The 27462-nt window shown below is 37.6% G+C and overlaps 11 protein-coding genes and 1 non-coding gene across 12 annotated transcripts; 6 read left to right on the plus strand and 6 right to left on the minus strand.

The window, feature by feature from the left end:
• Positions 1-51: 51 nt before the first annotated feature.
• On the minus strand, positions 52-6408 carry C5L36_0D03250 (uncharacterized protein; the record flags this gene model as incomplete). The annotated part of the gene is made up of 1 exon (XM_029467207.1): positions 52-6408. The coding sequence occupies one exon, from the start codon at positions 6406-6408 to the stop codon at positions 52-54; it is 6357 nt and encodes a 2118-aa protein (XP_029323067.1).
• Positions 6409-6904: 496 nt separating this feature from the next.
• Positions 6905-8053, plus strand: C5L36_0D03260 (uncharacterized protein; the record flags this gene model as incomplete). Its single annotated transcript, XM_029467208.1, has 1 exon — positions 6905-8053. One exon carries the CDS (start codon positions 6905-6907, stop codon positions 8051-8053), a length of 1149 nt encoding a protein of 382 aa, XP_029323068.1.
• Positions 8054-8599: 546 nt separating this feature from the next.
• C5L36_0D03270 (uncharacterized protein) lies at positions 8600-9088 on the plus strand (the record flags this gene model as incomplete). Its single annotated transcript, XM_029467209.1, has 1 exon — positions 8600-9088. The coding sequence occupies one exon, from the start codon at positions 8600-8602 to the stop codon at positions 9086-9088; it is 489 nt and encodes a 162-aa protein (XP_029323069.1).
• Positions 9089-9427: 339 nt separating this feature from the next.
• C5L36_0D03280 (uncharacterized protein) lies at positions 9428-9889 on the plus strand (the record flags this gene model as incomplete). Its single annotated transcript, XM_029467210.1, has 1 exon — positions 9428-9889. The coding sequence occupies one exon, from the start codon at positions 9428-9430 to the stop codon at positions 9887-9889; it is 462 nt and encodes a 153-aa protein (XP_029323070.1).
• Positions 9890-10124: 235 nt separating this feature from the next.
• On the plus strand, positions 10125-11099 carry C5L36_0D03290 (uncharacterized protein; the record flags this gene model as incomplete). The annotated part of the gene is made up of 1 exon (XM_029467211.1): positions 10125-11099. The coding sequence occupies one exon, from the start codon at positions 10125-10127 to the stop codon at positions 11097-11099; it is 975 nt and encodes a 324-aa protein (XP_029323071.1).
• Positions 11100-11244: 145 nt separating this feature from the next.
• On the minus strand, positions 11245-11326 carry C5L36_0Dtrna10S. Its single transcript has one exon. It is a non-coding gene; the product is annotated as a tRNA-Ser (tRNA).
• Positions 11327-12984: 1658 nt separating this feature from the next.
• On the minus strand, positions 12985-14865 carry C5L36_0D03300 (uncharacterized protein; the record flags this gene model as incomplete). The annotated part of the gene is made up of 1 exon (XM_029467212.1): positions 12985-14865. The coding sequence occupies one exon, from the start codon at positions 14863-14865 to the stop codon at positions 12985-12987; it is 1881 nt and encodes a 626-aa protein (XP_029323072.1).
• Positions 14866-15141: 276 nt separating this feature from the next.
• C5L36_0D03305 (uncharacterized protein) lies at positions 15142-16446 on the minus strand (the record flags this gene model as incomplete). The annotated part of the gene is made up of 1 exon (XM_029467213.1): positions 15142-16446. The coding sequence occupies one exon, from the start codon at positions 16444-16446 to the stop codon at positions 15142-15144; it is 1305 nt and encodes a 434-aa protein (XP_029323073.1).
• A 309-nt stretch (positions 16447-16755) lies between these two features.
• On the minus strand, positions 16756-18933 carry C5L36_0D03310 (uncharacterized protein; the record flags this gene model as incomplete). Its single annotated transcript, XM_029467214.1, has 1 exon — positions 16756-18933. One exon carries the CDS (start codon positions 18931-18933, stop codon positions 16756-16758), a length of 2178 nt encoding a protein of 725 aa, XP_029323074.1.
• Positions 18934-19193: 260 nt separating this feature from the next.
• C5L36_0D03320 (uncharacterized protein) lies at positions 19194-20351 on the plus strand (the record flags this gene model as incomplete). The annotated part of the gene is made up of 1 exon (XM_029467215.1): positions 19194-20351. One exon carries the CDS (start codon positions 19194-19196, stop codon positions 20349-20351), a length of 1158 nt encoding a protein of 385 aa, XP_029323075.1.
• Positions 20352-20865: 514 nt separating this feature from the next.
• C5L36_0D03330 (uncharacterized protein) lies at positions 20866-22536 on the minus strand (the record flags this gene model as incomplete). Its single annotated transcript, XM_029467216.1, has 1 exon — positions 20866-22536. One exon carries the CDS (start codon positions 22534-22536, stop codon positions 20866-20868), a length of 1671 nt encoding a protein of 556 aa, XP_029323076.1.
• Positions 22537-22731: 195 nt separating this feature from the next.
• C5L36_0D03340 (uncharacterized protein) lies at positions 22732-27444 on the plus strand (the record flags this gene model as incomplete). Its single annotated transcript, XM_029467217.1, has 1 exon — positions 22732-27444. One exon carries the CDS (start codon positions 22732-22734, stop codon positions 27442-27444), a length of 4713 nt encoding a protein of 1570 aa, XP_029323077.1.
• Positions 27445-27462: the final 18 nt, after the last annotated feature.

The following is a 27462-nucleotide window of genomic DNA, read 5'->3' on the forward strand; positions in this document are numbered from 1 at the left end:
CAACCTTGTATTAATTAAACTTTATTTCGTTTCTGCTTCCATCCTTTCCAATCAATCATCAGCAGTTAAATCGATAAACTCCGTATCCACTTTACTGACCTTATTATTAGCATGCTGCTTTTTGTTAGTAAACTTGACATAGTTCTCACTTTGTCTAAACATTCGTAACAAATCAGTAGATTCTTTATTGTTATTAAAGTTAACTGTAGGCTGCAATCCTAGTTTTCGCTTCTTATTGATATTGCTTGATGATTCCGAGCGTTCACGTTTTAGCCGCTTCTGTTCTTTTTTCAACTTCTCCATTTTCCTCTCCTTCTTTAGTCGTTTTTTTTCCTTACGAAGATGTTCTTTTTCGGCTGCCGATGCTGCTGCTGCTTTAGTGACGTCTTCTCTTGCCTCACCGTATGGAACTTCTCCTTGTTTCTTATTTGATTTACTCTTTTTCTCTCCTGACCTTAACTCTCGTTTTGTAACATGTGTCTCATCATCGCCTTTCTTTTTCGTATCCTTTTGGCTGTCAATTTTCTCTCTAAATAGACTTCTCATTGATTTAGGTAACGAAAACCCAAGTAATCCACCTGTGGGCATAGTCTTTGCTTCAGCATTGTTCACACCTAGTTTTGTCGTCCGTCCAGCATATTCTGCTTTGGCCTTCTCAATTAACCGATTAACACGATCACTTGTCTCTGTTTTCTTGATTGGATTCTCAGATTTGAAATAAGTATGAGACCCCCGGACTTGTTCCAAACCTTTAATTTTACTCATTAGTTCATTGTGCTTCTGTTGTTTCTTAATTATTGATGATTCTTTTGCCTTCATAATTCGCTTAGTAGACAAGTCGGGTATAGATTTAGGTGGCGGTGATGTGGATGAGCTTGATATTTTTGAATTAACAATTGGTAATAGAGATTGCTTATCAATTTTACCTGAAATCTCTGCATTAGCATTTACGCTATTCTTAGACTTTTCATGACCATTCTCTGTGGATTTTTCTTTGGCCGTATTGTTTGTCTTGTCGCTAGCGTTTTCATTAACCTTCTTGGCAGAGTGTCCATTGCCCTGCTGTCTTGGTTTTATATTATCATCCGGTAAAGCATTCTTTTCTGCAGTTTTGGCTCCTTCGCCATATAGAGTTGAATTATCTCCAGTAGGCTTGATTGTTTGTACAGATTTTTGGGTGCTCACTTGCTTATGAGCAGCATCTTTAAAGGCAATCGGGCAAGAATGTCGGTGTTCAGCTGGCAAAACAACAGAAGCAGATTTAAAGCTAATCTCTTCATTGCTCTTCAAAGGAGGTGTACCATGCCTAAAACTGATAGCATCGTTCTTGATTGGAGAACTTTTCAAACTTATTGATTCAATATTCCGTTCAGTTGTTCCTTCCGAAGATTGAGCCGGCATGTGTGTCTTTTTTAAAGCAACTAGAGAGGATGAGTTTTCATCATTTGCTAAATAAGGCAATGAAGCAGCTAATTCAGAAACCCTTTTGGATGAAACATTAAGAGACTTTGTATGGTTGTTAGGTTGCCTATCTTTAGGTATACTTGAAAGAGAGCTAGTTTGATCGGCATTTGATACTGGCGCCCCAAAAACTGGCTTGATACTTAATGAGGACTTAGTTGGTTTGATTGGATTGCTTGAAACTTTAACTTGTGGTATAGTGGACGAGTTTTCCGTGTGTAGACTAACCATTTTTTGGTCGGGCTTTATTATGGTTCCTGGTTGACCATTGACAGTTACAGGAAGTTTTATTGTACTGGTAGATTGGTTGGTATCGACAGTTTTTTTGGTAGAGTAAGCAGGCCGGAGTTCTTCATTCTGTTCAGACCCAATCCCCTGGTCAGTATGTTGAGCAGCGTTTACAGCCATCGTTCTGTTTTCAGAAACCAATCCAGCCACATTTGATTTATCATCATTTCTAACTTGCTGCTGGTTACGTTTATTCGGAAATGCCTTGGAAAGAGAAGCCACCGGAGAATCCTTATTATTTATTGCCTGCTTAACGATTTCCCCATCACTAATAAATGGTATTTGGTCTGCTCTTACTGCAGAGTATGATGATGATGCAACTATTGGCTTAAAATTTGACGTAGTTCCTGATGTTAGAGAAGATGCAGTACTATTGTCAACAATGGTCACACTAGATTGTACATTATCCTTTGTGGAATATGGATTATCCTTTCTTTCTCTCGCCCTTGGCATAACTAATTTAGCTTTATCAAGTTCTTCCTGTACTTTTAACTGATTCTCTATGTTACTTTCAGCTGATCCTGCTTTATTTATGGTTTCTGTTTCTGCCTTGCGTCTTGCTTCTACTTCTGCTTCCGCTGCTCTCTTTCTCTCTTCAAGTGCTTTGGCTTCTGCTTCTGCCTTTCGTCTTGCTTCCGCTGCTCTCTTTCTCTCTTCAAGTGCTTTGGCCTCTGCTTCTGCCTTGCGTCTTGCTTCTGCTTCCGCTTCCGCTGCTCTCTTTCTCTCTTCAAGTGCTTTGGCTTCTGCTTCTGCCTTGCGTCTTGCTTCTGCTTCCGCTTCCGCTGCTCTCTTTCTCTCTTCAAGTGCTTTGGCTTCTGCTTCTGCCTTGCGTCTTGCTTCTGCTTCTACTTCCGCTGCTTTCTTTCTCTCTTCAAGTGCTTTGGCTTCTGCTTCTGCCTTGCGTCTTGCTTCTGCTTCTACTTCCGCTGCTCTCTTTCTCTCTTCAAGTGCTTTGGCTTCTGCTTCTGCCTTGCGTCTTGCTTCTGCTTCCGCTTCCGCTGCTCTCTTTCTCTCTTCAAGTGCTTTGGCTTCTGCTTCTGCCTTGCGTCTTGCTTCTGCTTCTACTTCCGCTGCTCTCTTTCTCTCTTCAAGTGCTTTGGCTTCTGCTTCTGCCTTTCGTCTTGCTTCCGCTGCTCTCTTTCTCTCTTCAAGTGCTTTGGCCTCTGCTTCCGCTTCCGCTGCTCTCTTTCTCTCTTCAAGTGCTTTGGCTTCTGCTTCTGCCTTTCGTCTTGCTTCCGCTGCTCTCTTTCTCTCTTCAAGTGCTTTAGCCTCTGCTTCCGCTTCCGCTGCTCTCTTTCTCTCTTCAAGTGCTTTGGCTTCTGCTTCTGCCTTGCGTCTTGCTTCTGCTTCCGCTTCCGCTGCTCTCTTTCTCTCTTCAAGTGCTTTGGCTTCTGCTTCTGCCTTTCGTCTTGCTTCCGCTGCTCTCTTTCTCTCTTCAAGTGCTTTAGCTTCAATCCCTGCTCTGTGTGTGGCTTCAAATTCTCGTGTTTTTGCCATCTTTTTTTGTTGCTCTATTATTTGCTCTGGTGTTATCTTTGGTGCTTGAATCCGTGGTTGAGCGTGATTACGTGTAGGTTGTTGATGCGTGGTGTATCTGAAATGATGTTGTTCTAGCCCGTTTGGGTTCTCTGATACCCTCATTTGTTGTTGTTGATGGAGACCAAGAAAACTCTCTGAAACAGTGTTAAGTGTCAAATGAGAGTCTGAAGTTGTTGATATGGCTGGCGTGCACGGAATCTCTGGTCCTGGTACTGTTTGATTTTTAGTTGAAAGGGGTGGTGTAGCTAGAGGTTCATTGCTAAACATATTTGATTTATTGCTTGAATCTCTATAAAGGGAAGACGCATTCGAGGATCCAGTGTTTGTTGATGACTGATTCGAAGTGAAAGTAAATGTTTCATATGTTTCAAGGTTATTTGGCAAATTATGGTCTTTCAAATAGGAATTCACATCAAATTCTCTTAATTTCTTGGCTAAGTTGTTGATTTTGTTTGCTTCTTCATTATTAATATCTAAAGAGATCTGAAATTTTATTCCATCAACAGACACCAAGCTAGAAAATCTTAGGATTGCAAGTTTGTAGAAAAATGAATATGGTTTATTCATTAATTCATCTTTTAGGTAGCCACATAATTGAAGAAAAATCCCAGCAAGGGCTTTCCTTCTATTAGAAACCGTATCTTTTACGAACCTTGTCTTTAGATCATCTATGCATTTCAAAAATGCAGATTGCACCCGATATGAGATATCGTTATATAATAATCTAGTACAATAATCATTGTAAACTTGAGAATGCTTTTCCAACGCTAATAGATGTTCTCTAAGATCTATATCCAAACTTTTGCAGAAACTTTGTTCTCTTAAACTAAGTTGCCTCAAAAGTGAGCAACTCATCTCAAAGGCAAAAGCCATATAAGATGCTATTGATCTAGTAAGACTTCCGTATTGGCTAACTGTCACTTCTGAAATAGGTTTGTTATTTTGACGATCATTGTACACACTTTTCAAAATAGATTCTCTACTTTTAATATCAGAGGCCATATAACGACACATTATGGCATTCAATGAATTCACAGTATGGCTAATCATTTCGTACTCTTCATTAATAACTGTCTTGTTAGTCCTGGTTGAATCGTTGTCTTGGGGGTTAGGAGTAGATGTCTTTGTGGAATGAGTGTTTGTTGGGATTTGGGTCGATATTCTAGTATTTTGAGATCGTACTGGTTGTGCTGGAGTGGGTGTTCCTTGACAGTTGATATGAAAACTATTAACATGTTCTTGTATATGGGAATTTCGCTTCGCAAGAGAAGGTTGGTCTTGAGATCGTTTTTCGGTTTGTGCCTGCAGAGGCCCTGATCGTGTGTGTGGTGGTACACACTGTTGTTGCTGCTGCTGTTGTTGTTGCTGTTGTTGCTGTTGTTGTTGTTGTTGCTGCTGCTGCTGTTGTTGCTGTTGTTGCTGTTGTTGCTGTTGTTGCTGCTGTTGTTGCTGCTGTTGTTGCTGCTGTTGTTGCTGCTGTTGTTGCTGCTGTTGTTGCTGCTGTTGTTGCTGTACGTTATGATTTGTTGTGGCATTAAACGCAATTTGAGGTAAGTAATGATTGCTCTCAATTAACAAATTGTGGCTAGAACTTGTGGGAATGGATGGTACAATCAAAGGCACATCTTGTGCATCACCCGTGTGATGATGAGTTTGCTTATTAGAATTTTGGGGAAGCGTTGGTGACCTTGTTACAGTCTCTTTGTCTGGTGATAGTTGTGTCTGGGGTGCAACATTTCCATGAATGAATGGTACAGGTTGCGTGGATAAATCCTCATCGTCACTCAAAATCTCAATAATATTGGAAGCATCTACCGGAACTAAAGGATCTGGCTTATTCTGAGGTGATGTAATACCAATATTTGGCTTAATAGTTACTTTAGTATCTGTACTAGCTAATGTCTTTTGTGGTGCTTCAATTATGGGAGCATGGAATTCATGATCTGTCCCTCTATTACTTACAAGGTCTTCCACGATTTCAACTTGATTTCCATATTTATCATCTAGAATAATTAACTTTCCTATATCATTCGTAATAACATCTTCTTCTTCCTTGATGTTAACATCTTGATTATTAACCTTAGTAATCTTAACAGATGAAGGTAATTTCGATGGCTTTAACCGTGAATCTAGATCTATTTGTGGAGCCCAAGAACCATCACTTTGAATTTCAACAAATTCATACTTAGAGTCAATTTTTTTTATGATTGAATCAAAATAATCATCTATAGCTAAGTGGGAATACTTTATTTTATGATTACAAACTGGGCACAGCCAAGTTGGTGCCTTTGATTGAAGGTATATGTAGGAGTCCAAATCAAAACACTGAATATGATTACATCTTATCGATCGTACAGGAGTTTCCATTCGCACATATGAACAAGGACATAAAATTGATAAAGTCTCTTTTGATGCGGAAACCTCATCCATATCATCATCTTTAATCATTTTCAGAGTTGTTTCAGCAGAAATATGAGGAGAGTGCTTAACTCTTTGTATCAACGGTTCAATCTTTCCACCTTGTATAATATAAACGGCAACTAAATGGTCCTCCTTTGTAAAATTGTACGTCACGCTGACCTTATTTTCTTCCCTTAACTTCACCCTAGGTGTTATATCAAACGGAATAACAGACGATTTCTTTCCTTTTATACCTTTGTAATTGCCGATTACATCCTTATCATTCACGGTAAATTTGCAAGGAGAGGGAAATTCAATATATTTATCTGTGGTAAAAGCGTCAACCTTGATTGACATAAATACTACCCTGCAATTTGGATTTTCGGTTAACAATTTGATAGCCTTTTCGTCCAACTTGAATTTGAAAGTTTTCACCTTGGGCGTTGGTCTTTCATGACTTTCTAGGAAAATTTCTGAATTTCCAACTCTATGTAGCAAATCATAGAATAATGACTTTTTGAATGTGACTTTGGAGATGTCCACCTCCGGGGTATTCAATGTTTTTTTTATTTCGGCTTCCACTTCTAACAATACTGGGAATAGTAGAGGAATTTCGTCATTATTTACCGATAAATCAATTAATTTTTTGACTGCAAAAAAAAGGGCCACGTTATTTTTACTCTTTATGTTTTCTAGATACTTTTCAATGGAGTGTGCCATATCCACTTTCCTCTTTGATGGTGATGTGAGTTGCAAGGATTTCAACAATCGTGATAAACTTGCATTCTTTAAATTATGTAACACTTTTAACGTATCCTTCGTGGAAAAAAGAAAATAATGGAATGAAAGTTAGTAAACAGCATCACAGATAAGAAAATGCTGGGATCCCATACATACCGAAAAATGTGCTTCAATATTAAACGCGTCGGACATCGTTAAACGTGAATATTATCCTGTACTATCACTGATCAAGATATGCTTGTCTGTACACGGACACAAATACCATCATGGGTAACATGTAAAGGCCCACAGAAATTAAGGTGATGCTCGCCCCCAATCTGTGAAGCCGCCTGGGTAGAGCGTGTTTCCATTATTCTCCTCGTCGAGGTTGGAAAAAAATTTTATGAGAAGGTGAATTTCTAGCAAATCTTATATATGAGTAGAAGTGGCCTTCTGTCTTTCTTTCTTTGTTTTCCTTAATAATCATTACTCAGTGATGGCATCTTCAGCATCTTCTGCTTCGCATGTCAATAATAATACTGGTGGGGGTGCCAGTGTTGCTGTGGCCAATGCAATTGCTGCAGCCAATAAACTGGAGGTTTTAATTGAATCCTTTGTATCAAAGCTAAGAAGGAAACAAGTCAGTGGGTCATACAACACGGCTATTGCAACTTGCAAATTCTTAATGAGAGTAACTTCGATCTCTAGATGGGGTACGGCGGCTGAATTTATTACGCTAATCCATGGGATTGGTAAAAGAATAAATGATTCTCAACCACGTGAATTTGCTGTTAGTAATATAGTTAGAAGGGTTTTGGCAATTGTACGCGATGAGGTCAATGTCAAGGAAGACGGAAATCCTTCTGCCCCAGTGAACACCTCTATGTTCCAGCTTCTAGTTACCAATAAGAATGATAAGGATGTCGAAAAAAACGGTGGTGGAAAAGTCAATGAAAAATCAGACTTAAGATCAGTCATAATTCAAGGTATACGAGATTTAATGGACGAAATCCAAGCTGTTCATGAGAATATTGCAGAAATGACACTTGATCTAATTCATGATAACGAAATTCTACTGACACCAACACCGGGTTCGTCGACGGTTTTAAATTTTCTTTTGAAGGCAAGCACAAAGAGAAAGTTCACAGTTCTTGTTGCCGAAGCATACCCTAATGATATCGAAGTGTGTCATGGATTTGCCAAGAAGTTGGCGCAAGCAGGTATCGAGACTGTTATAATTCCTGACTCAACAGTTTTCGCAGTCATGTCAAGAGTCGGCAAAGTTTTAGTTGGTACTAGAAATGTCTTTGTTAATGGAGGTTGCGTTACTGCAGCCGGTGTTGCAACAGTTTGTGAGTGTGCAAAGGAGCACAGGACGCCTGTCTTTGCTGTTGCTGGGTTATACAAGTTTTCACCATGTTATCCATTTGATAGAAATTCGTTGATTGAGGTTGGTAATTCAGGTAAAGTTTTATCATACGATGACAGCGACTTAGTTGGTAAATGCGAAGTTACAAACCCATTATACGATTATGTTATTCCTGATAACATTGATATCTATATTACAAATATCGGTGGGTTTTCGCCAAACTTCATTTATCGTATTATATTGGACAACTACAGTCAGGAAGATACAGAGCTATAAACAAAATTGGGAAAAAATAAAGTGTATATTATAAAAAGAAAAGAAAAATCATTTGAGTAAGCAGTGTTTCTGGATTGAATTGCGCAAAATGCCGCCCTCTGCCTCGCTCGGTCACAATATTGCAGTTTGTGATCTTGAGCTGGATGTTGTTCAAATAGTTGGTTTCACTTATGAAATCAGAACAAACAATGGGCTATATTGATGTTAAATCATGTTCTTCTTTGAGTGCGCTTTCACCACGGCATGCCAATGGTGAAACTGTAATTACAGAACTTGACATTTAATTGTAATGTATGGCCTGTAATGTGCCGAAAGTAATCACAGGCAAGTAATTACTGTAACTTTAAAACCCTTTCAATATCCTACTGGGCTCGTCTCTTCATACCATTATTCTTGAATTTGTTGAGCTCGCGTGTATACGAAGCTCGTAAAACAATGGCTTGACTAAAATAAGTCCCAAGAACTCTCCTATTTCTATTACAATTAACACTGAGTATTACAGCTTCTCTTGTATATGTTTGATTTCACTAAACACTCTCTGTGATCATGGAGACCTACGTGATCATTGCGGTGCTTAGCATACTTGTGCTAGTGACCTTAAAGAACCTTCTTTTCAGCACAGTCACACAAATTGAACTCGAGAAAGAAATTGACCCCAATGCCGAGCCAGAGGAAACAACGGTTATCAGGGAATTCACGCCACGAGAATTGTCCAACTTTAACGGCTTTGATCTCGAGAAGATATACATTGCAGTAAAGGGAAACGTCTATGATGTCAGCAAGGGGAGACAGTTTTATGGGCCTAGTGGACCCTATTCTAATTTTGCAGGGCATGATGCAAGCAGAGGGCTTGCGTTGAATTCCTTTGAGATGGAGAACATCAGAAGGTGGGACGAGCCAATCGATGATTTACAGGGACTCAATGAGAGTGAACTAAAGAGCCTGGACAACTGGGAAGGGATGTTTAGGGGCAAGTACCCATGTGTGGGGACTCTAGTTCCCGATCCCCAATTTGAAAATAAAAAGGATGTATAAATGTATATTTTTCCACGTATACTCAATTAACCTGACACTCATAGAAGTCTACGGACTCAATGTACTACTGCTCTCCATGCTAAGAGATGTCGTTGTTTCTACATGCAATGGAAAGAAAAGAAGAAAGAAAGAAAGGCCAACTGCTTCATCCGAACATCACAACTTGCACTGAAAAAAAAAATCTATTATTTGAAATTCTTCCAACTCTCAACGATGAAATAATTCAACGGTTTATTGATTCATTTCATACATTTTGTATATCTTATACTTTTTTTTTTTTCAACATTTTATACATTGAACCAAGCTATTAACACCTCTCTCGTTGCAAACAAAACAGGCATGTCAGTGCAAACAGTCGCCCTTACTGCAAATAATCTTGCCCTTCTAGACCGCATCACCGCACACCCCCATTCTGCAGAATACCTTCAAAGCGCCCTTAACAGTGGCCCATTAGCTCGCTATGGTTATTATGGAGAAGCACCAGTGGGAGTGCTACTCCTGGAGCCCGTCGAGGGGAAAAGAGGGAAAAATAGCACCCCTGTGGCACTGAAAGTGGCACTTCTTTGCGTGCTACCGGCATACCGCAGCACATTTGGCGTCGAAAAAACACTTCTCGAATACGCACTCGAGACCGCTAAAGCGCGACATCTCTCCACAATTGTCTTCCCCGTAGTTAAAAATAACGTGGACGAAATAGCAGAAATACTGGCCGACTTAAAATTCAGCCAATGCGCCACATGTGCTGGCGTGAACGTGACTGCACACGAAAACGAAATCTTGTTTGTAAGAGAGCTCGAATAACTGCAAATGCGCCACTCTCTATCCGCGGCTGTTCCGAGCTTAGACTAGTTCCGATTTGCTGACGTTTTTGCTCCTCCCGGTTGGTTTAAGTTCATAAGATGGAATAACAATTGTTTAATGTATAACATTACATACTTTTTTAAACAACCTTTACAAAGTACAACGGCTTCTTCTCATGTAGGTCTTTAACTTATCCAATTCTCTCAATAATTAGGTGTAAACTAAAATTCCACTTATGAACTGTTCAAGCTGGATGCAAAAAATTCCCGATGACGTAAATATCTCTTCACTTTCCATACCTGGTACTCACAACTCAGCCGCTTGCTTCAAATTTGCCCCATTATCGGTACAGTGTCAGGGTAAATCAATCAAGCAGCAATTGCTCAATGGCGTACGGTTCTTGGATATGACACTCTCTAAGAATTTTATCTCTAGGGGAGCAAAAGTGGACGACTTGATTGTCGTTCATGGGAAATTCCCAGTGAAACTATCAGGTCCTTACAAATTCAAGTCCGTCTTGAACGATGTCTATCATTTTCTCGATAAGTTCCCCACTGAAACTGTTTTAATGTCGATCAGGTTCGAGAATACAATGCTTCATTGGGATCCTAAAATTGACGAGTTTGCCAAAGTTCTCTTTGAAAGGTACATTGCCCATAATAGACGCAGGTGGTACCTGTCAAGCAAAATCCCAAGCTTGAAATATTCACGAGGTAAAATAGTGCTCTTGCGACGTTTCCCCGTTATTGAAAATGGAGTCTATCAAACTTTTGGCATTTCTTGTACATCTGAATGTGAAAACTCAACTTCTTGTATTCAAGAATGCTCAAGTATAAAATCTCAGGACGACATACAGGAGAAAGTGTCCCTTATTAAGGGGATGATTTCAAAGGCTTCTGATTACCATTCTCCCTCCAGACGAGGTAGCGAGAATTCTACATTTTCCAACATAAACTCTAATTCATCACATTCTTTATTTGATGACTTGAGTAATGAAAAACTACCCAGTCCACCTCCCAAATTGTTTATCAATTATTGTACAGGTGCAAACTATTTGAAGAAAAACTATTGGCCTTCGAAGGTTGATAAACGAATAAGGGAGTTTAACATTGAAGCCGATTTTCAAAAAAATTGTGGTATAGTGATATTCGATTTTGCTGATCGTGATGATTGGAAATTAGTCAGAAAACTAATTCTTTCTAACTTTTGATGTGCTACTTAATGTATACTATTTCTATCTAAATGAATGTCCTCCTTCGATAAAGATAAGATACTTTTGTTGTACCTTGATAAAAATAAAAATATAGCTAACACGTAAAAAGCGTGGCGTGCTTCAGTTTTTACAAAAAAAATATCGTCACAGACAGGATTCGAACCTGCGCAGGCAAAGCCCACCGCCTTAGCAGGGCGGCTCCTTAACCACTCGGACACTGGGACGAATGTTGTAAAATGAATTGATTATGCCGTAAACATTTGCTAAGTATTGATATATTTTCAAAGAATTTAAAAATTGAATTATTTGATTTTTTATCCTAAACTTGACATACCGATCTAAACCATTAAAAAAACACTCGTTTTTTAGGCAACATATATTTACAGCTTTTTTTCTGAAAACATCTAACCTTTTTGTTTGGCAACAAATGCAAACAATAGGTATACATCCAACACTTCAAATGTTTGTCACTTCAACTAATTTACGAATCTTGAAATGACTTACTGAAACATTAACCTCATAAAACTGCAACTCTCCACAACAACACGTTCCAGTATAACAAGTCTTAACTGGCTTACATGACCCAAATAGGAATTACTATGTTCTCATTCTTGAGGTTTATATTCACATCACCTATTTTTTAATGCTAATATTAGCACTCGGTGTGTGTATGTATTTGTAAAACCAGTGAACTCCCAATTGGTAATTAATGTATACACAAAAAGAAACCAAAAAAATCTAACCTGATGTTGTATGTCGGTATTTGGTAAAAAAATACTTTGTGTTTAAGAATGGCATAATTATTGTCGAGATATGTAGTAAATTATATCAGCCAATCAAACAACAAACAATCTTATTAGCACCAAAGAGACGTATCAGGCTGAATTAGGAGATGAATCAAAATCAAAGTCTAAAAATTCATAATTCTGATAGCTATGTTGAAATTCTGTATCTTAGCAAGATAAGCTTATCTATATGTATCTAACTCAGTACACAACATATATTAATATGAATATCTGATTATTTCCTTCTACTTACCTTCTCTTTTATACGTTATTGGATATAACCCCTTTTGATTAATGTTCCATCAAAAACATTAATATAGATATCCAAATTAGAATTAATACATGTCAACAATTATATAGAAGACAGGCCACAAGCCGACCTTAACGCATTGTAAATAGTTTGGTAGTTATTAATTGAGAATTGATAAACTTTTCAATTATGCTACACTCATACCTCCCTATTTTAGCCCACATAGCACACTACTTGTTTTTGAAAGAAGCAACAAAACATAAGATTCACAACGCCAATGGCGTCTTATGTTGGTTTTCGATAAACAGTACGAGCAACAGTAACAGACTGCAAACACATTGTCTGTTCTCTTCAGTTGGTACGGGTTAATTTTATTTTGGAAATCCATCTTATAAGTTAATGCTTAAACAGCTGTATAAAAGTTTTCATAAAAGACCATGCTTACAAATGGCTGACAAGGAAGTAGGCTAGTGTGAAAAAAAGTTTCAGGTGTGCAAGTATCTAAAAACAAATGAATGACTATCTACATAGATGTGTAATGTAAATATGGATCAAATAAATCGAGAACGAGACACTTCTTAATTCTGGTGTTTCCCCCAGATTTATCCGATTAGTATGATTCGTGAAAATAGAAAACATTATATTCTTAAATAGCTCATTTATTCTTCAATTAACATAACATTTTGTACCGAAACAACAATTTAAAGGTACCATGACTCCACAATCTATTATTATATGCTTTAGTACAGTACCACGATTTTTCCAATTTAAAAACAGATTTGGAGTAAATAATACAAAAGTTATTCTTACAAAATTTTTAGCACGAAATGGTTTTCACACCCAGAGTTTATTGTAACGTTTTTCTCACACAAGACAATAGTTCACAAGTAAGATTTAATATTTGCTTCCCATTTTCATACATCTTTAGAAATTCTTTGATAGTCATTAGTGGCTCTGAGTCATCTGTAAATTTTGGCTCTAGCAATTCCCAAGCATAAAATAATCCATGAAGGGTATGGATTCTCTTAACAATATTAGGCTTGAAAACGAGGTGAATAAAGTTTTGTCCAACGGGTTCAACTTTGAAAGCACCTAGTTTACCCCTTAGATAATTGAACCGTTTTTTGCAAAACAATTTCGAATCAATCGGTTTAATTTTTAAAGTGTCACACAACCAGTGCTCATATTGCTTCCTATAACCAGCACTAGTTCGACAGCTTTTCATTAGCTCTACTTCATATAACATCACATATTGTTCCTTAACTATTTTGTTATTGTATGCGCATTCATAAGCTTCAAAGAATTTTCCGATATCGAAATCAATAATAGCACTGAAAAGTGCCTTATTTTCCAATTCAGAGCCCTTAAAGGTGCTTTCATAATATTCTGTTAATTTTTCTTTTGTAGTATTGATGTTCACAGGAAAGATATCTTCAATTTTATGATGTTTAAGTTTAGCAGACTCCTTGGTCCTACGGTCAACGGTGTTCAACGCTTCTATTAGTAATGCATTCACAGGTGAAACCGAATCTTCAATTTGATCCCCATTGTCGCCCACTACCGCAGTGTTACCAATAGGTAAAAGAGGTACAGATTGAGACTGAATAGAATGATCAGGAGTGCCCTCTTCTGATGGAATCGTCTTGTAGGTTTTTGAGTTACCATTTTCCGGAATCTTGAACTTGAACCCCAAATGAAAATAGCCATCCGGACCGCAAGTTAGGTATCTAGGAGTTGAATCACCCGGAACCTCAACCTCTGTAGGAACTATCGGGCCAACGATGTTCTGGTCAACAGTAGAATCGTTATCCACTGGATAAAAAATAATTGCATCTGAATGTTGAACAACTTTGTTCTTACTTTCTAAATTCTCGTATGCTTGTGTTAGTTGATGAGAAAACTTAACTAGTTCGTCTCTTTCACTTTTGGATCTAATAGTATGGATCACACCTTGCATTGTTTTATTAGCTTCTATCACATTTTCGATGAAAGAACTAATAACAAACGGAAAAATCAAAAATCTGGAGCCTAGGTCTGATTGCTTTAGTAATAAAACTTTAAAGTCCTCTTTTGAAAAGATTGAGCAATCCATATAATCAATACCGACTGGATTTTCCCTTTGGTACTCATAAAGATAATTTCCTAAGAGATAATTAACAGCGATATTTTTCTTAAGGTCACCAATGGCTAAAAGTTCGTCATCACTATTAAATAGATCCTTTATATCAGCAACATCAGTAAAAAACGAAAATGGATCCCAAAGGAATGATTTTCCATGCGTCACATCAACAAATAAAACGTTTGCACACATATCTTCACCGCCAACCTTTTCCACAATAGGAATAAACAAATATATTGGCCCTTCATTTCTAATTTTTAGTTTTGCCCAAAGAGATAATATACTTGAAGTAACCGTGTCACTAAGAAATCCAAGTTGGGTTTTAGTTGATGTCATGTAAGTATCACGTTGAAGAATGTAATTTGATAACTCCTTATCAACACCTGACGGCATGAAAATGATTGACTCCTTTTGGCCAACTGGAGCTGATTTCTCTTTCGAATCAACAAGTGAAGACACTGTTAGATATGTCAATATATAAAACTGATTAACTGTGATCAAATCATCAGATGTTTTTTCGAAGTTTCGCAATATATCCTTTTTGTAGTTGCTTGGTTCATTGAGCACGGACAAGTAGTTTTTATGGAAATAATAACGTCCATTACCCATTTCAATATGTTGATAGAATATAAGTCGGGCGGATCTAGAGTGATGTTTTAAAGGAAATTAGGGAAATCTATCAATGGACGTTATGATGATGTTAATCACCAAAGTATAGAATTGTAATTTTCGATCGCACACTTTCTCAGTAGACACTGATACAATTGTACTACACGCGTGATTTAGAATCTTCCTTATGGAACCTCTTATTTATACCTATTTATACTATAATACATCTAAACTTTCAGAGAAGCAGCGTCTTGCTGATCATATTTTTATTGAACTTCACAGTACCTCAATGATACTGTAGATATCTTGAAAATTTTCAATTACATAATACAACTCTTTCCCCGTATATTCAGTTGTTCCTACAGATTCCTTATATTTTTGTGCATGTTGACTATCAATGTATATCACACAACCTTTGAATCCAAGACTTGCATATGTCTTGTTAAAAAGTTTGAGTAACCTGAAGTATTCCAATGATGTTGATCGATCATTGGTTATAAACATAAACCTTTCGTTTTGGTGCAAACTATCTGATTTTAATCTATTCTTCATTATTTTTAAGTTCTCATAATCATCTAGTTTGTTTGTAGTTGATTTGTATTTTAGTATTCCATAGCTCTTCAGCGGATCTTGGGTTTTCTCATTTATGTTTTTTAGAAGTCCCATGTATTCGTTCGGTGGTAGCAGATTCAGCTCCTTATCCTTGATTATAGTGATATCATTTCTTTCGTTCAAATTTTCAACATTTTTCAGTTTATCAAAAATCACATCATTGTATCTGACCTTCTTGTAAAGTTTAGAAATTATCAACCTTATAAAATTCGGATCCTTGGTGATTTTATTGAGAATCTTTTCATATTTATCAGAAACTTTTGCAAATGGAAAATAGGTACTTCTTATGATATCCTTTAATATTCTCCCTAATTGATGATTTAAAAGTTCCTTGTCTGATACAGCCTTTGCAATTTCTTTATTCCATGATAATTTGACCACATGGTCATCTATTTTTAAGCCAACCAGCCTTTTCATTAAGAGTTCGTGAACCGTTTCAAACAGAGAAATCTTTTGAAAAAGTAGCTTATCATGTACAAGTATATGACATGGCTTTTGTTGAATTAAAGGTTTTGGATCCAACCAGTTGGTCGAAATCCAATCCTTTATTATATTGTCAAAATTTATTTTTGCTTGTAATGAGGTCTTACTGAGATTTGAAGTAGCAAATTCAGATTTCCACTGTATAGATTTATAGTTTTCTTTAGTTTTCTTGCATCTTAAACTTTCATCTTGGAGCAAGATAGATTTGGGAACCTCTTCTTCACCTCCTTTGCCATGTTTTGGGATCTTGAGGTGTTCATAGATTCCCACAATAGTATCCTTTGGATGTGCTGCTTCCTTCACCACCGAAGTATAACGTGCACCGAACTTCATAAGTTGGGATCTAATATCGTTTCTGTTATTCTCCAAGATGCTATTACGGTGTGCCTTTTTGTTATAGTCTTTAGAACGACTTTTGATTAGATTTGGTACAGCATCTCCTGTCAAGGAAAACTTCACATGCAGTGGATTTAATGCAGGTTTCATTATTGCTGAATCTATGAGTGATATCGGATATAGATCTGGCTTATTTGCCAACTTAGTATAAATTGTAATCGTGTGCTACAGAAATATAACTTAGTAGTCACTCAGATTATAGGGAACTAGTTTGAGACCGAGAAATTTTATCTCGGCCTGTATCTTGAGAACACTACTTCGTCTGTCGTTTGAACTCTCAGGCGTTTTATGTGCTTTCAATACTCTGTTATAGAGGAGTAGGATACGTTATTAAGTGGGTAAATGAGTATAAAAGGTGGATGTAGAAATGAAAGTTATAAAATATTGAGTACATCGGCTTTACTCCAACTTGTTGTCGGCTCTTTTAGATTCCTTCAACTTGAGTAATTGCGCAATGACAGTATCCAAAGAAACAGCTTCGTTTTTACCCTGCAAGTCTTGGATATCTCTGTTTCTAATATTGACAGACTTTTCAGTGGATTCTTGTTCACCAACAATGAAAATAAAATTGTATTTTTGAACTTGTCCGTTTCTGACCTTCTTTTGTAAGGTATTACCGGTAACATCGACATCAGCAAAGAATCCAGCATTATGCAACTTCTGTTGAACCTCTTCTGCATATTCAAAGTATTTCACACCAACTGGAACAACTAGAACTTGTCTTGGGGATAACCAGAATGGCCATTTACCTGCAAAATGTTCCGTTAAAATTGCTGTCATTCTTTCAACAGAGCCCAAAATAGCCCTGTGAATCATGACTGGTCTGACAGCGTTAGTTTCCTCTTTACCCTTGAATTCTAATTCAAATCTGTTTGGCAACTGGAAGTCCAATTGAATAGTAGCACATTGGTGCCATCTTCTCAATGCATCAGATATCATAATATCAATTTTTGGACCGTAGAAGGCACCATCACCAGCATTGATTTCCCAGTCACCTCCCCATTTGTTCAATGCTTCTTCTAACTTCGCTTCTGCACCGTTCCATGTCTCAAGATCACCGACATATTTTTCAGGTCTGGTAGATAGCTCCATCTTGAAATCGAAGCCGAAGATACCATAAACATGCTTCAAGAAATCAAAAATACCAGTGATTTCATCACCAATTTGGTCTTGTGTACAGAAAATATGAGCATCATCTTGCTGGAATCTTCTAACTCTGGTTAGGCCAGACAATGCACCAGAATATTCGTTTCTGTGGATCACACCGAAATCAGCAACTCTCCAAGGCAATTCTCTATATGATCTCTCCCTTGATTTAAACATTAAACAATGTCCCGGACAGTTCATTGGTTTCAAACCAAAAGTTTCTTTCTCAACTTCGAAGGTAAACATGTTTTCTTTATAATTAGCCCAGTGACCCGAGGTTTCCCACAACTTTGCATTATACATGTTAGGGGTGATGACTTCTTGATATCCTCTGATTTGGTACTGTTCCCTCATCATGTCAACCAAAGTGTTGTAAATTCTAGTACCGTGAGGCAACCAAAAACAAGAACCTGGTGACATTTCGTTGAAAAAAAATAAATCTTGTTCTCTACCGATTTTACGGTGATCTCTCGCAGCAGCTTCTTCTAAGAACTTCAAGTAGTCCTTCATTTGTTGTTTATCAGGGAAAGAAACACCATAAACTCTTTGAAGGGAGTCGTTGTTAGCGTCCCCTAAAAAGTATGAAGCAGAATTCTTCAGAACCTTGAATGTTTTGATTCTGCCAGTATGAGGAACATGAGGACCTCTACATAAATCAATCAAAGGACCACATCTGTAAACCGTGGAAGATGTACCATCTGGAATCTTGGACTTGATCAATTCTTGTTTGTATTTATTGTAGTTAAACATTTCAAGTAATTCTTCTTTCGTCATAACTAACCTTTCGAATTTTTGTTTATCCTTGATAGCCTTTTGACATGCAGCTTCAATATTTTTGAAATCTGCTTGAGAGACAACAGTCTTACCTTCATCGATAGCCATGTCATAGAAGAAACCATCCTCAGTTGGTGGGCCAAAACATAGGTGTGCACCAAAGTGACACTCACAACCTTCACCTAAAACATGAGCAGATGAATGCCAGAAAACAGCCTTACCTTCTGGATGTTCAAAGTCAAGAAACTCTAACTGAGAGTCTTTTTCTAATGGTCTCTCTAAATCCCATAATTCTCCATCGACCTTGGAGATGACTTGTCTTTCAGAGAATGATTTACCGATTTCTTTCGCAATATCTGCTGGTGAGGTTTCCCATGAAACACCTTCTTTAACAGTTCCATCTTTTAAAGTAATCTTAATCGGCTTTCTTTCTTTTGCTGCAATTTCTGCTTCCCTCTTTGCCTTGATTTGCTCAAAGATTTTGATTCTGTGGTCAATAAATTCTGGTTGGGGATTCAAAAAAACAGGTCTGCTTGATTCACCTTCCTTTGCTTTCTTTTCCTTCTTCTCCTTCTTTGGCTTTGCTGCTGCTGGTGCAGGCTTTTCTTCGTTGACAGAAAGATTTTCAACTTTCTTTTGTACTTCTTCTGTAGACATTTGCAGTGACTTTGAGATGTGGAAAATGTTGCTTTCAATCCTTTCACAACAGAAACAAATATCAATGGAATGAGTCTTTCATTGATCGACATGTAACATGAAATTTCATCTGAATAAAAAAAAATTTCGCTCATTTTTCAACCGGGTAATTTTTTCAACCAGAAGTTGAGAATTAAAATATTTTATATGTAGTATTGTATGATTGTTATACTTTAATTCTAGATAAGGTGATTGGAAACCGCAATCAATACAAACTAATCATGAGTACTAATAATGGAACATTGGTTATTGAAGATGATGGTGACGGAATTGCAGAGGTTTCACCAGCAAGGGTTATTGGCGATGCCGAAAAATTGGAACGATTAGAAAAAAACTTAGCTAGAGCCGAAGAAATGAGAAAAGTCGGTATGAATGATCAGGCTGATATTGAAACTGAACATTCCGACGCCACAAATCACGGTGATTCAAACACAAAGAAAAAGAGAAGTAAGGGTAAATCTGCAAAGGAAGGGGAGACCGTGTTTGCCCCAAGTATAGATGAGGTTACTACTGATAACGATCATTTAGCTAGTCTCAGAGGTGAAGGGCGATATTTTGGTGTTGTTGATCCAGATGTCAGTCAACCGGTGTGTTCAAATTGTCACAGAAGAGGTCATAGACGTGCACAATGTAAAGTTGTTGTTTGCCACGCTTGTGGTAAAGTTGATGATCATTATGAAACTCAATGCCCAAATTCAATGGTATGTTCAAATTGCGGTCAAAAAGGACACTTTCGGAACAACTGTCCTTCAAAAAGGATGCAAACATATTGTGTTGAATGTGATTCTAGAAATCATTCAAGTGACCGGTGCCCATATATATGGAGAAGCTATCTTGTCAAACCTAAAGATCGGAAAACTAAGATGGCATACCCAACCAATCAGATATTCTGCTATAACTGTGCTGAAAAGGGCCACTACGGTGACGATTGCAAGCAATTGAGGGTTTCAAAGACACCAAATATTAATGGATCAGCGTTTAGTGGTGCTAATTTGCCAAAGGAGCTAATTAGTCAATATAATGATACACAAAACAGAAATTCAGGTAATAACAACAACAGAAAGCGTAACTACGATACAGCAAATAATGTGAACTATAATTATGCACCACCACCATACCCGAGGTACAATAACTACAATAATAACAATGGAAACAGAAGTGGGAACAACAACAACTATAAAAACCGTAATTATAACAATAATAAATACAAAAACAGTAATTTACCCAGTGGGCCAACTAAAAGTGGCTATTTAGCAAACAAGAACAACTATGGAAACCAGGGAAGAAATAACAACTATTCCAACTCGAACTATAACAACCAGAGGAACTCAAATAGCTATAACTCTAGATCATCGTATTTCAATAGTAGAAGATATTGAAAACATTGATTTCTTTGGCCCTGTATGTATTGTAATGATTAGTGCATTGTTTTATAGACTGTATAAGATAGTTATTACCTGTAGACTATAAACACTATTTTTTGACGGGCTGCGACATTTTGATCAGCGCATGACACTGGATTGTGTACGATTCTTTTCAAGGTTTTTCAGATTTTCAAGTTTGATTTCTGTCATTGTCTTCATCCGCCCTGGCGTTTCACCTTTTAAACCATTGAACACTGGATCCATAGCTTGAGCGAACATCTTATCAGGCGATACCCCATCAGCATTCATTGCCCCTAGCGAAATGACTTGAAAAATTGAAAAATGAAACATGAGGTTGAAAAGGATCACATAGAAATGGACGCATCGATCCAGGCTTGTTCTCACACAGAAGAAGCATGGTGTAAAGTACTACCACATCTGAAATTTTTTTTTTTTTTCATCTACAACTCACCGAACAGGCTAGAAAATACACTATACCACTCTATATTATATGTCTATAAAGCTACACCTAGAACTTCTGATTAGCGTCTCCAAGTTTGCTTATGTTGTGATGAATCTCCGCAAACTCATTAGCTAGTTCAACATACAATTTAAATTCTTCTTGTAGCGTTTGCACTATCATTTGTAAACCAGCTTTCTGATTGTTGTTCGAGTTGGAGTTTTCTAAGTCACTAATACAGTTTTCAACTTCCTGTAGTATTAATTCATACCTGCTGATGTTTTCTTTAAAATCTTCTATTTTATTAATGAAAAAAGAGTTCAATACTGAGGTTATATTAATAGATGTTTCTTTGGAACTCTGTTGTTTCTGCTGTTGCTGTTGCTGTTGCTGATCTTGCGGAGATGCAGTCCTATTACTACTCACACCTATAATAACCTTCAAAGACCCTGGATCTTGATTTTGATCGTTTCCGGAATTTGACATTGGATTAGTCAACTGTAGGAATACTTTGATTAATTTTTCTACCCAATCATTGAAACTTTCCAATGTTTTACTTTTGAAAGTTTCAACGAACTTCAAGTCAGAAGTCAATGCTTGACTGGTGGAAGCATAATTTTTCTCCAAATAGCTAATGTCTCTTGGAACACTAACTATTAGTTCTTGGTGATCAGCTTCTTGGTCTTTCAAATATTCGGCTATAGCTACTTGAGTTTGAATATGTGCGTCCAATTGCTTGAGCTCTTCTTGAAGTGCAGGGGGCAAATCTGAGACTTTTGTCATTGCAGTTATCTGTGGGGCCTGCGGTTGTTGCAAAGACATGTTCTGTTGCTGCTGTTGTCCAAAAAGAGAAGTTCCTCCATTCGCACCAAACGTACCGTTGGTAACTGTAGGTTTTGAACCAAACCCAAAAGAGCTTGATGCATTGTTGTTACCAAACAATGAAACTCCAGTAGATCCCGTTGGAGCAGAAGGTTTGGCACCGAACAGGCTACCGCCATTGGTGTTAGAAGTATTACTTGTACCTCCAAATAAACTGCCAGTAGCACTATTAGTGGTAGCAGAGTTACTATTGGCCCCACCAAATAAACCTCCAGAAGCAGGTGCCGAACTATTCGAAGGTTTATTACCGAACAATCCACCAGAAGCAACGTTTCCTCCAGTTGCAGCACTTGTGGATGGATTACCAAATCCAAAATTACCACCAGAGATAGACGTATTTGTGTTAGTCCCTGCGTTGTTGTTACCAAAACTAAAATTAGTTGAACCCGTGGCCGCCGTACCCGAAGGTTTAGCACCGAATAGACCGCCTGAAAGAGCGTTATTATTTACACTGCTATTCCCTCCAAATGAAAATCCAGTACCACCAGCTGAATTATTACTGAGGTTAGTAGTATTGGTATTATTATTAGCGTTGGCAAATAAACCACCACTATTTGGAGTATTAGTGTTTGTTGACCCAAAGCCAACAGTATTTGTGGAACCTAAAGGCTTAGTACCAAAACCACCGGCAGAGTTGTTGTTACCCACATTGCTGCCACCAAATCCAAAACCCCCAGATGAATTATTGTTTCCAGTGTTACTAGCACTGTTATTGTTATTGTTATTACCAAAGCTGAAACCAGTTGAGGGGGTGTTATTTGCAGTGTTGTTATTGTTGTTACCGAACGAAAAACCGCCGGTGGCAGGTTTATTTTGACCAAAGCTAAATCCGGTTCCTCCGGATGTTCCACCAAACATTTTTTTGCCTGCAAATAATTACTCTTGCACACCAATTGGGGCCCTACTCTTCAATTGAATGGTTGGAAATCAGAATTAAAAAAAAATCAGGGAAATCTCTACTATGAAGAAAAAAAAAAACATGTTAAGAAACGTATTTGACCCGTGCACCAGAATGACGCGCATTTTTTTGCTCTCGAAAAATGACTTTATCAAATGAACAACAATTGCATTTCACCGGCCATAAGCACTGGCGTTCCAAGGGTGAAAGATTTGGTAATAAGTTCCAACTTTCTAGCTAAAAGAACATCGACTGCTTCTTTACTTAACATGGGTATTCCGAAATTCTTTAGGTTGATCTCTGAGAGATGGCCTCTGATATCCCAGAAAATCAGTGTCCCAGAGGAAATTGAATATGACAATTTATATCTCGATATGAACTCAATTTTACATAACTGTTCCCATTCAAATGATGGAGAAATTAGTCGTTTGACAGATGAACAGATATTTGGTGCTATCTTTGCTTACATTGATTATCTTTTCAATTTGATCAAGCCTAAAAAAGTATTTTATATGGCTATTGATGGTGTTGCACCAAGGGCCAAGATGAACCAGCAAAGAGCCAGAAGATTCAGGTCAGCAGTTGAAGCAGAGGAAGCATTGAAGAAGGCCATTGCCTCTGGAGAACCAATACCAAAAGAACCTGCTTTTGACACTAATGCCATTACTCCAGGCACAGAATTCATGGCCAGGGTCACTGAAAACTTGAAGTTTTACATCAACCAGAAAGTTTCAAATGATAAACAATGGCAAGACATTGAAATTATATTATCTGGCCATGAAGTACCTGGTGAAGGTGAACATAAAATTATGGAGTATATCAGAGTGCAAAAGGCGCAGGAAAACTACAATCCAAACACCAGACACTGTGTTTACGGTTTAGATGCTGATTTAATCATGTTGGGTTTGGTGGCCCATGAACCCCATTTTTCACTTTTAAGAGAAGAGGTGACTTTTGGCCGTAATAAACAAAGTTCCACAGATGTTTCTAAGCAAACATTCTTCTTATTGCACATTAGTTTAGTTAGAGACTACTTGAAGGAGGAATTCAAGAACTTGAGCGATGAAATATCTTTTGAATACAACTTTGAAAGAGTGTTGGATGACTTAATTCTTATTCTTTACGTTATTGGTAATGATTTCTTACCGAATTTACCAGACCTTCATCTTAATAAGGGCGCATTCCCTCTTCTTTTACATAGTTTTAAAGAGGCTATGAGACGTTCAGACGGTTATTTGAATGAATACGGTAAGATTAATTTGAAAAGACTTGCTATTTGGCTTGATATATTATCTGTTTTTGAATTGGAAAATTTTGAAGAAGGTGATATTGATGTTGAATGGTTCAACAAGCAATTGGATAATGTTTCGAGAAGAGGTGAAAGAAGAAGAGAAAGACAGGGTAAAGAACTTCTGATTAAACAGCAGAAAAAAGTTGTTGGATTGATTGCAGCTTGGCTAATGAAAGTATATCATGAAAACTATAACATTAAAGAATTCCATTTGGATGAGTCAAAAATACCTGAGATTGAGTTACCTTCTGATTTTTTTGAGAGTGAGTTTAACATTCAGTTTATTAAAAAGTTTGCGTACGATATTGGATTATTTATTGTTCATAGTAGAAGTACCAATCAGTATACAGCAAAATTAGACATTGATGGGATCAGTCCTGATGAAACTGAAGAGGAGCTCAATAAAAGACTTATAGATATCAAACAGACGATTAGAAAGTATCAGTCGAGTGTCATTGTTGAAGATGAAGAAACTTTGCAATCAGAAGAGGCTTTATATAATGAGAAATTTGAAAACTGGAAGGATAATTACTATAAAGAGAAGCTTCACTTTTCTATCAAAGACACCGAAGAGCTCACAAAAATCACGGAAAACTATATTGAAGGTTTGCAGTGGGTCTTGAATTATTATTATACTGGTATTTGTTCTTGGCCATGGTATTACAGGTACCATTATGCTCCACGTATTTCAGATTTGAGATACGGCTTAAATGTTAAGTTTAATTTTGAGTTAGGCAAGCCTTTTACCCCATTCGAACAGTTGATGAGTGTTCTTCCAGAGAGATCAAAGGAATTAATTCCTATCACCTATAGACACTTAATGACAGATGACGATTCGCCAATCAAAGACTTTTATCCGGATGATTGTGAAATCGATAAGAATGGTAAGTCAGCGTCGTGGGAAGCAGTTGTTTTACTTTCTTTTGTTGATGAAAAGAGACTGAAGGAAGCAATGGCTCCATTAAACGACAGGTTGACAAAAGAGGAAAAGAAGAGAAATAGTTTTGGATTGAACCTAATTTTCCATTTCAATCCACAAGTCAAAACATTAATTAAATCACCACTACCATCCGCATTCCCAGACTTTGAATCGCATGCTATCGAATCTGTCTATAGGTTACCATCAATGGACGGGAAGTCTTTTATTATTGGTCTGTCCAAAAATGTGAAGACCGGTACCCATATGATTGCAGGTTTTCCTACGATCGAAACCATTCCACATACCTCGAATTTGCAGAAGGACGAACTACTTATTTTCCAGCAACCTGCTAGATCCGAATCAATGATTTTGACACTTGAAAATGAATTCGAGAGTATTAATCCGGAGCAATTCGCACATCTGTATTGTGGTAAAAACATTTATGCCAATTGGCCATACTTGAGGGAGTACTCTGTTGTGTATGTTACAGATGGTATGATGAGGTATGAGTTGGCCAAAGTTGGTGGCTCTTTCAAAGTAATTTCTAGCCCCCTTGAAAAGTTTGAAATTTCCGAATATGAGTCTCAGATTGCTGATATTAATTATGCGATGCATAAAAAGTTAGGTTTAAGATTTTCTTCTGGTGAACTCTCATCCGAGATAATCGTTGAGTCTTCTAATAAGGAGCAGAAATTCCCTAAGGAACCTATTGAAGGGTTAGTATATGCGAAAAGAGTCATTGGCGTGACGCCTAACAATAAGGGCAAGTTAGTAAAAGTTTTTTCTGACAAAATCGACTGTTTTCCTATCCAGATTGTTGTTCCAACAATAGAAAATGCTGACCCAAGATTCCAAGAAAAAGAAATGTTGCCACTCGAGGAAGAATATCCCAAGGGTTCACCAATTATTTTCCTCGGAAAATCTGCTTATGGTACTCCAGCAACTGTTATCAGCACCGAAAAAAACACTCTAGCGATTCAATTTGCAAGACAGGAGACACCAGAACCAACTTTCGGTATTGCGGCTGCTAAAGTCGAGGAAGAAAATATCAAGTATCGGTCTGCCTTTGATGCTGCCAAAATTTTAGGTTTGAACACCTATTTCTTATCGAAGATAACATCAACGTATATGATTTACGATACCAAAGAGAAGAAGATCAATGTTGGCTTAAGTTTGAAATTTGAAGGTAAAGGTATTAAAACCTTAGGCTTTACTAGAAAAAATGGTAGGGGTTGGGAATACAGTGATCTGGCAATTAATTTAATCCGGGAATACATGAGTAAATTTCCGGATTTAATAACTGGTTTGTTGAGATACAAAGGACATAATATACCACTAGTAACAGACATTTTCCCACAGAAGAATATTGAGGAACTTTCGAGTCTATTAAGAGAAGTGAAAGATTACTTGTTGAATAAGCATGAATCGTTGAATCAGGTTTCTCTATCAAGTGACTCGCTGTCCAAATTTTCTATTGCTAAAATTGAGGAGCAGGTTATTAACTACATGCAAACACCACAGCCAGTCAAAACTGCCAACGTTAAAAACATCCCGAGATTTGCAGTATTAAATCCATCTGTTCCCGTTTTGAAATTGAAGCAACAGCAGTTCAGATTAGGAGATCGCGTTATATATGTTCTTGATTCGGGGAAGGTCCCATTGTTCTCGAAAGGTACTGTTATTGGTTATAGGTCTTCGGATACTTCTGTCTCAGTTCATGTTTTATTTGACCTACCTATTTTAACTGGTAATTCATTTGATGGTAGACTAAAAACACAACGAGGTTTATCAGTTGACTCTTCTGCATTGCTAAACCTAACCTTGAAACAATTTATTTATGTATCCAAAGCTGCTACTTCCAAGTCTAAAACTAACGTTACCTCCAGATCCCAGAATGGTGGCAGCAATGTACCAAAGAAAACACCCAAGCCCGCAAATAAGGGCAAAATCCCAGAAAGGCAGGACGGGGAAGCAGAAAGACTAAAAGCTGAAAAGAAAAATCAATCGAAAAAAGAATTATTGACAATTATTAAAAACACAAAGGAAAAGGGTAAGTTTTCCCCAAACGCAGCACACGAGGTCAAACCAGACGAGAAACAAGAAGATGCACTACCAGCAACGAATGGTAATGCAAAGAAACTTTTGAATAAGATAGTCAACAATGCGATCCACTCGTCCAATGGAAATGGTCAATCTGCTGCTTCACCAATGCCAAACTACCCAATGCCAATATATCCGCAGATGGGACCAAATGGCATGCCGTTCTTGCCACCATTTCCGATGCCTATGATTCCACAACAAATGATGTACCCTTACATGACACAGGCACCACCAATGGCTGTTCCGGGTATGCCTTTTTCTCCTTCATTGCAGGGCCAACCAGCCCCAGATACTGCCCCACAACATCAACCACGTGTCGATACTGATACTTCTGAAGATGTTCTTAATGCATTAAAGGGAAACAGTAAGGAAATTGGCGATAACTACAATGCGAAAACAAATTCTGACCATTCCAGTAGAGGCCACAAAGGCGGATCAAAAGGAGGCAACAGAGGCAGTACTAGGGGGCATAGAGGAAGAAACAGAGGTGGACATAGAGGTGGACAAAGAGGTTGTGGGAGCTCAGCTGGAGATTCACAACAAAAAGTGACTGCATGAAGAACGTAATCTAACCCT

This window comes from Pichia kudriavzevii, chromosome 4 (genome assembly GCF_003054445.1).
Source record: "Pichia kudriavzevii chromosome 4, complete sequence".
In the NCBI taxonomy this organism is placed as follows: Eukaryota; Fungi; Ascomycota; class Pichiomycetes; order Pichiales; family Pichiaceae; genus Pichia; species Pichia kudriavzevii.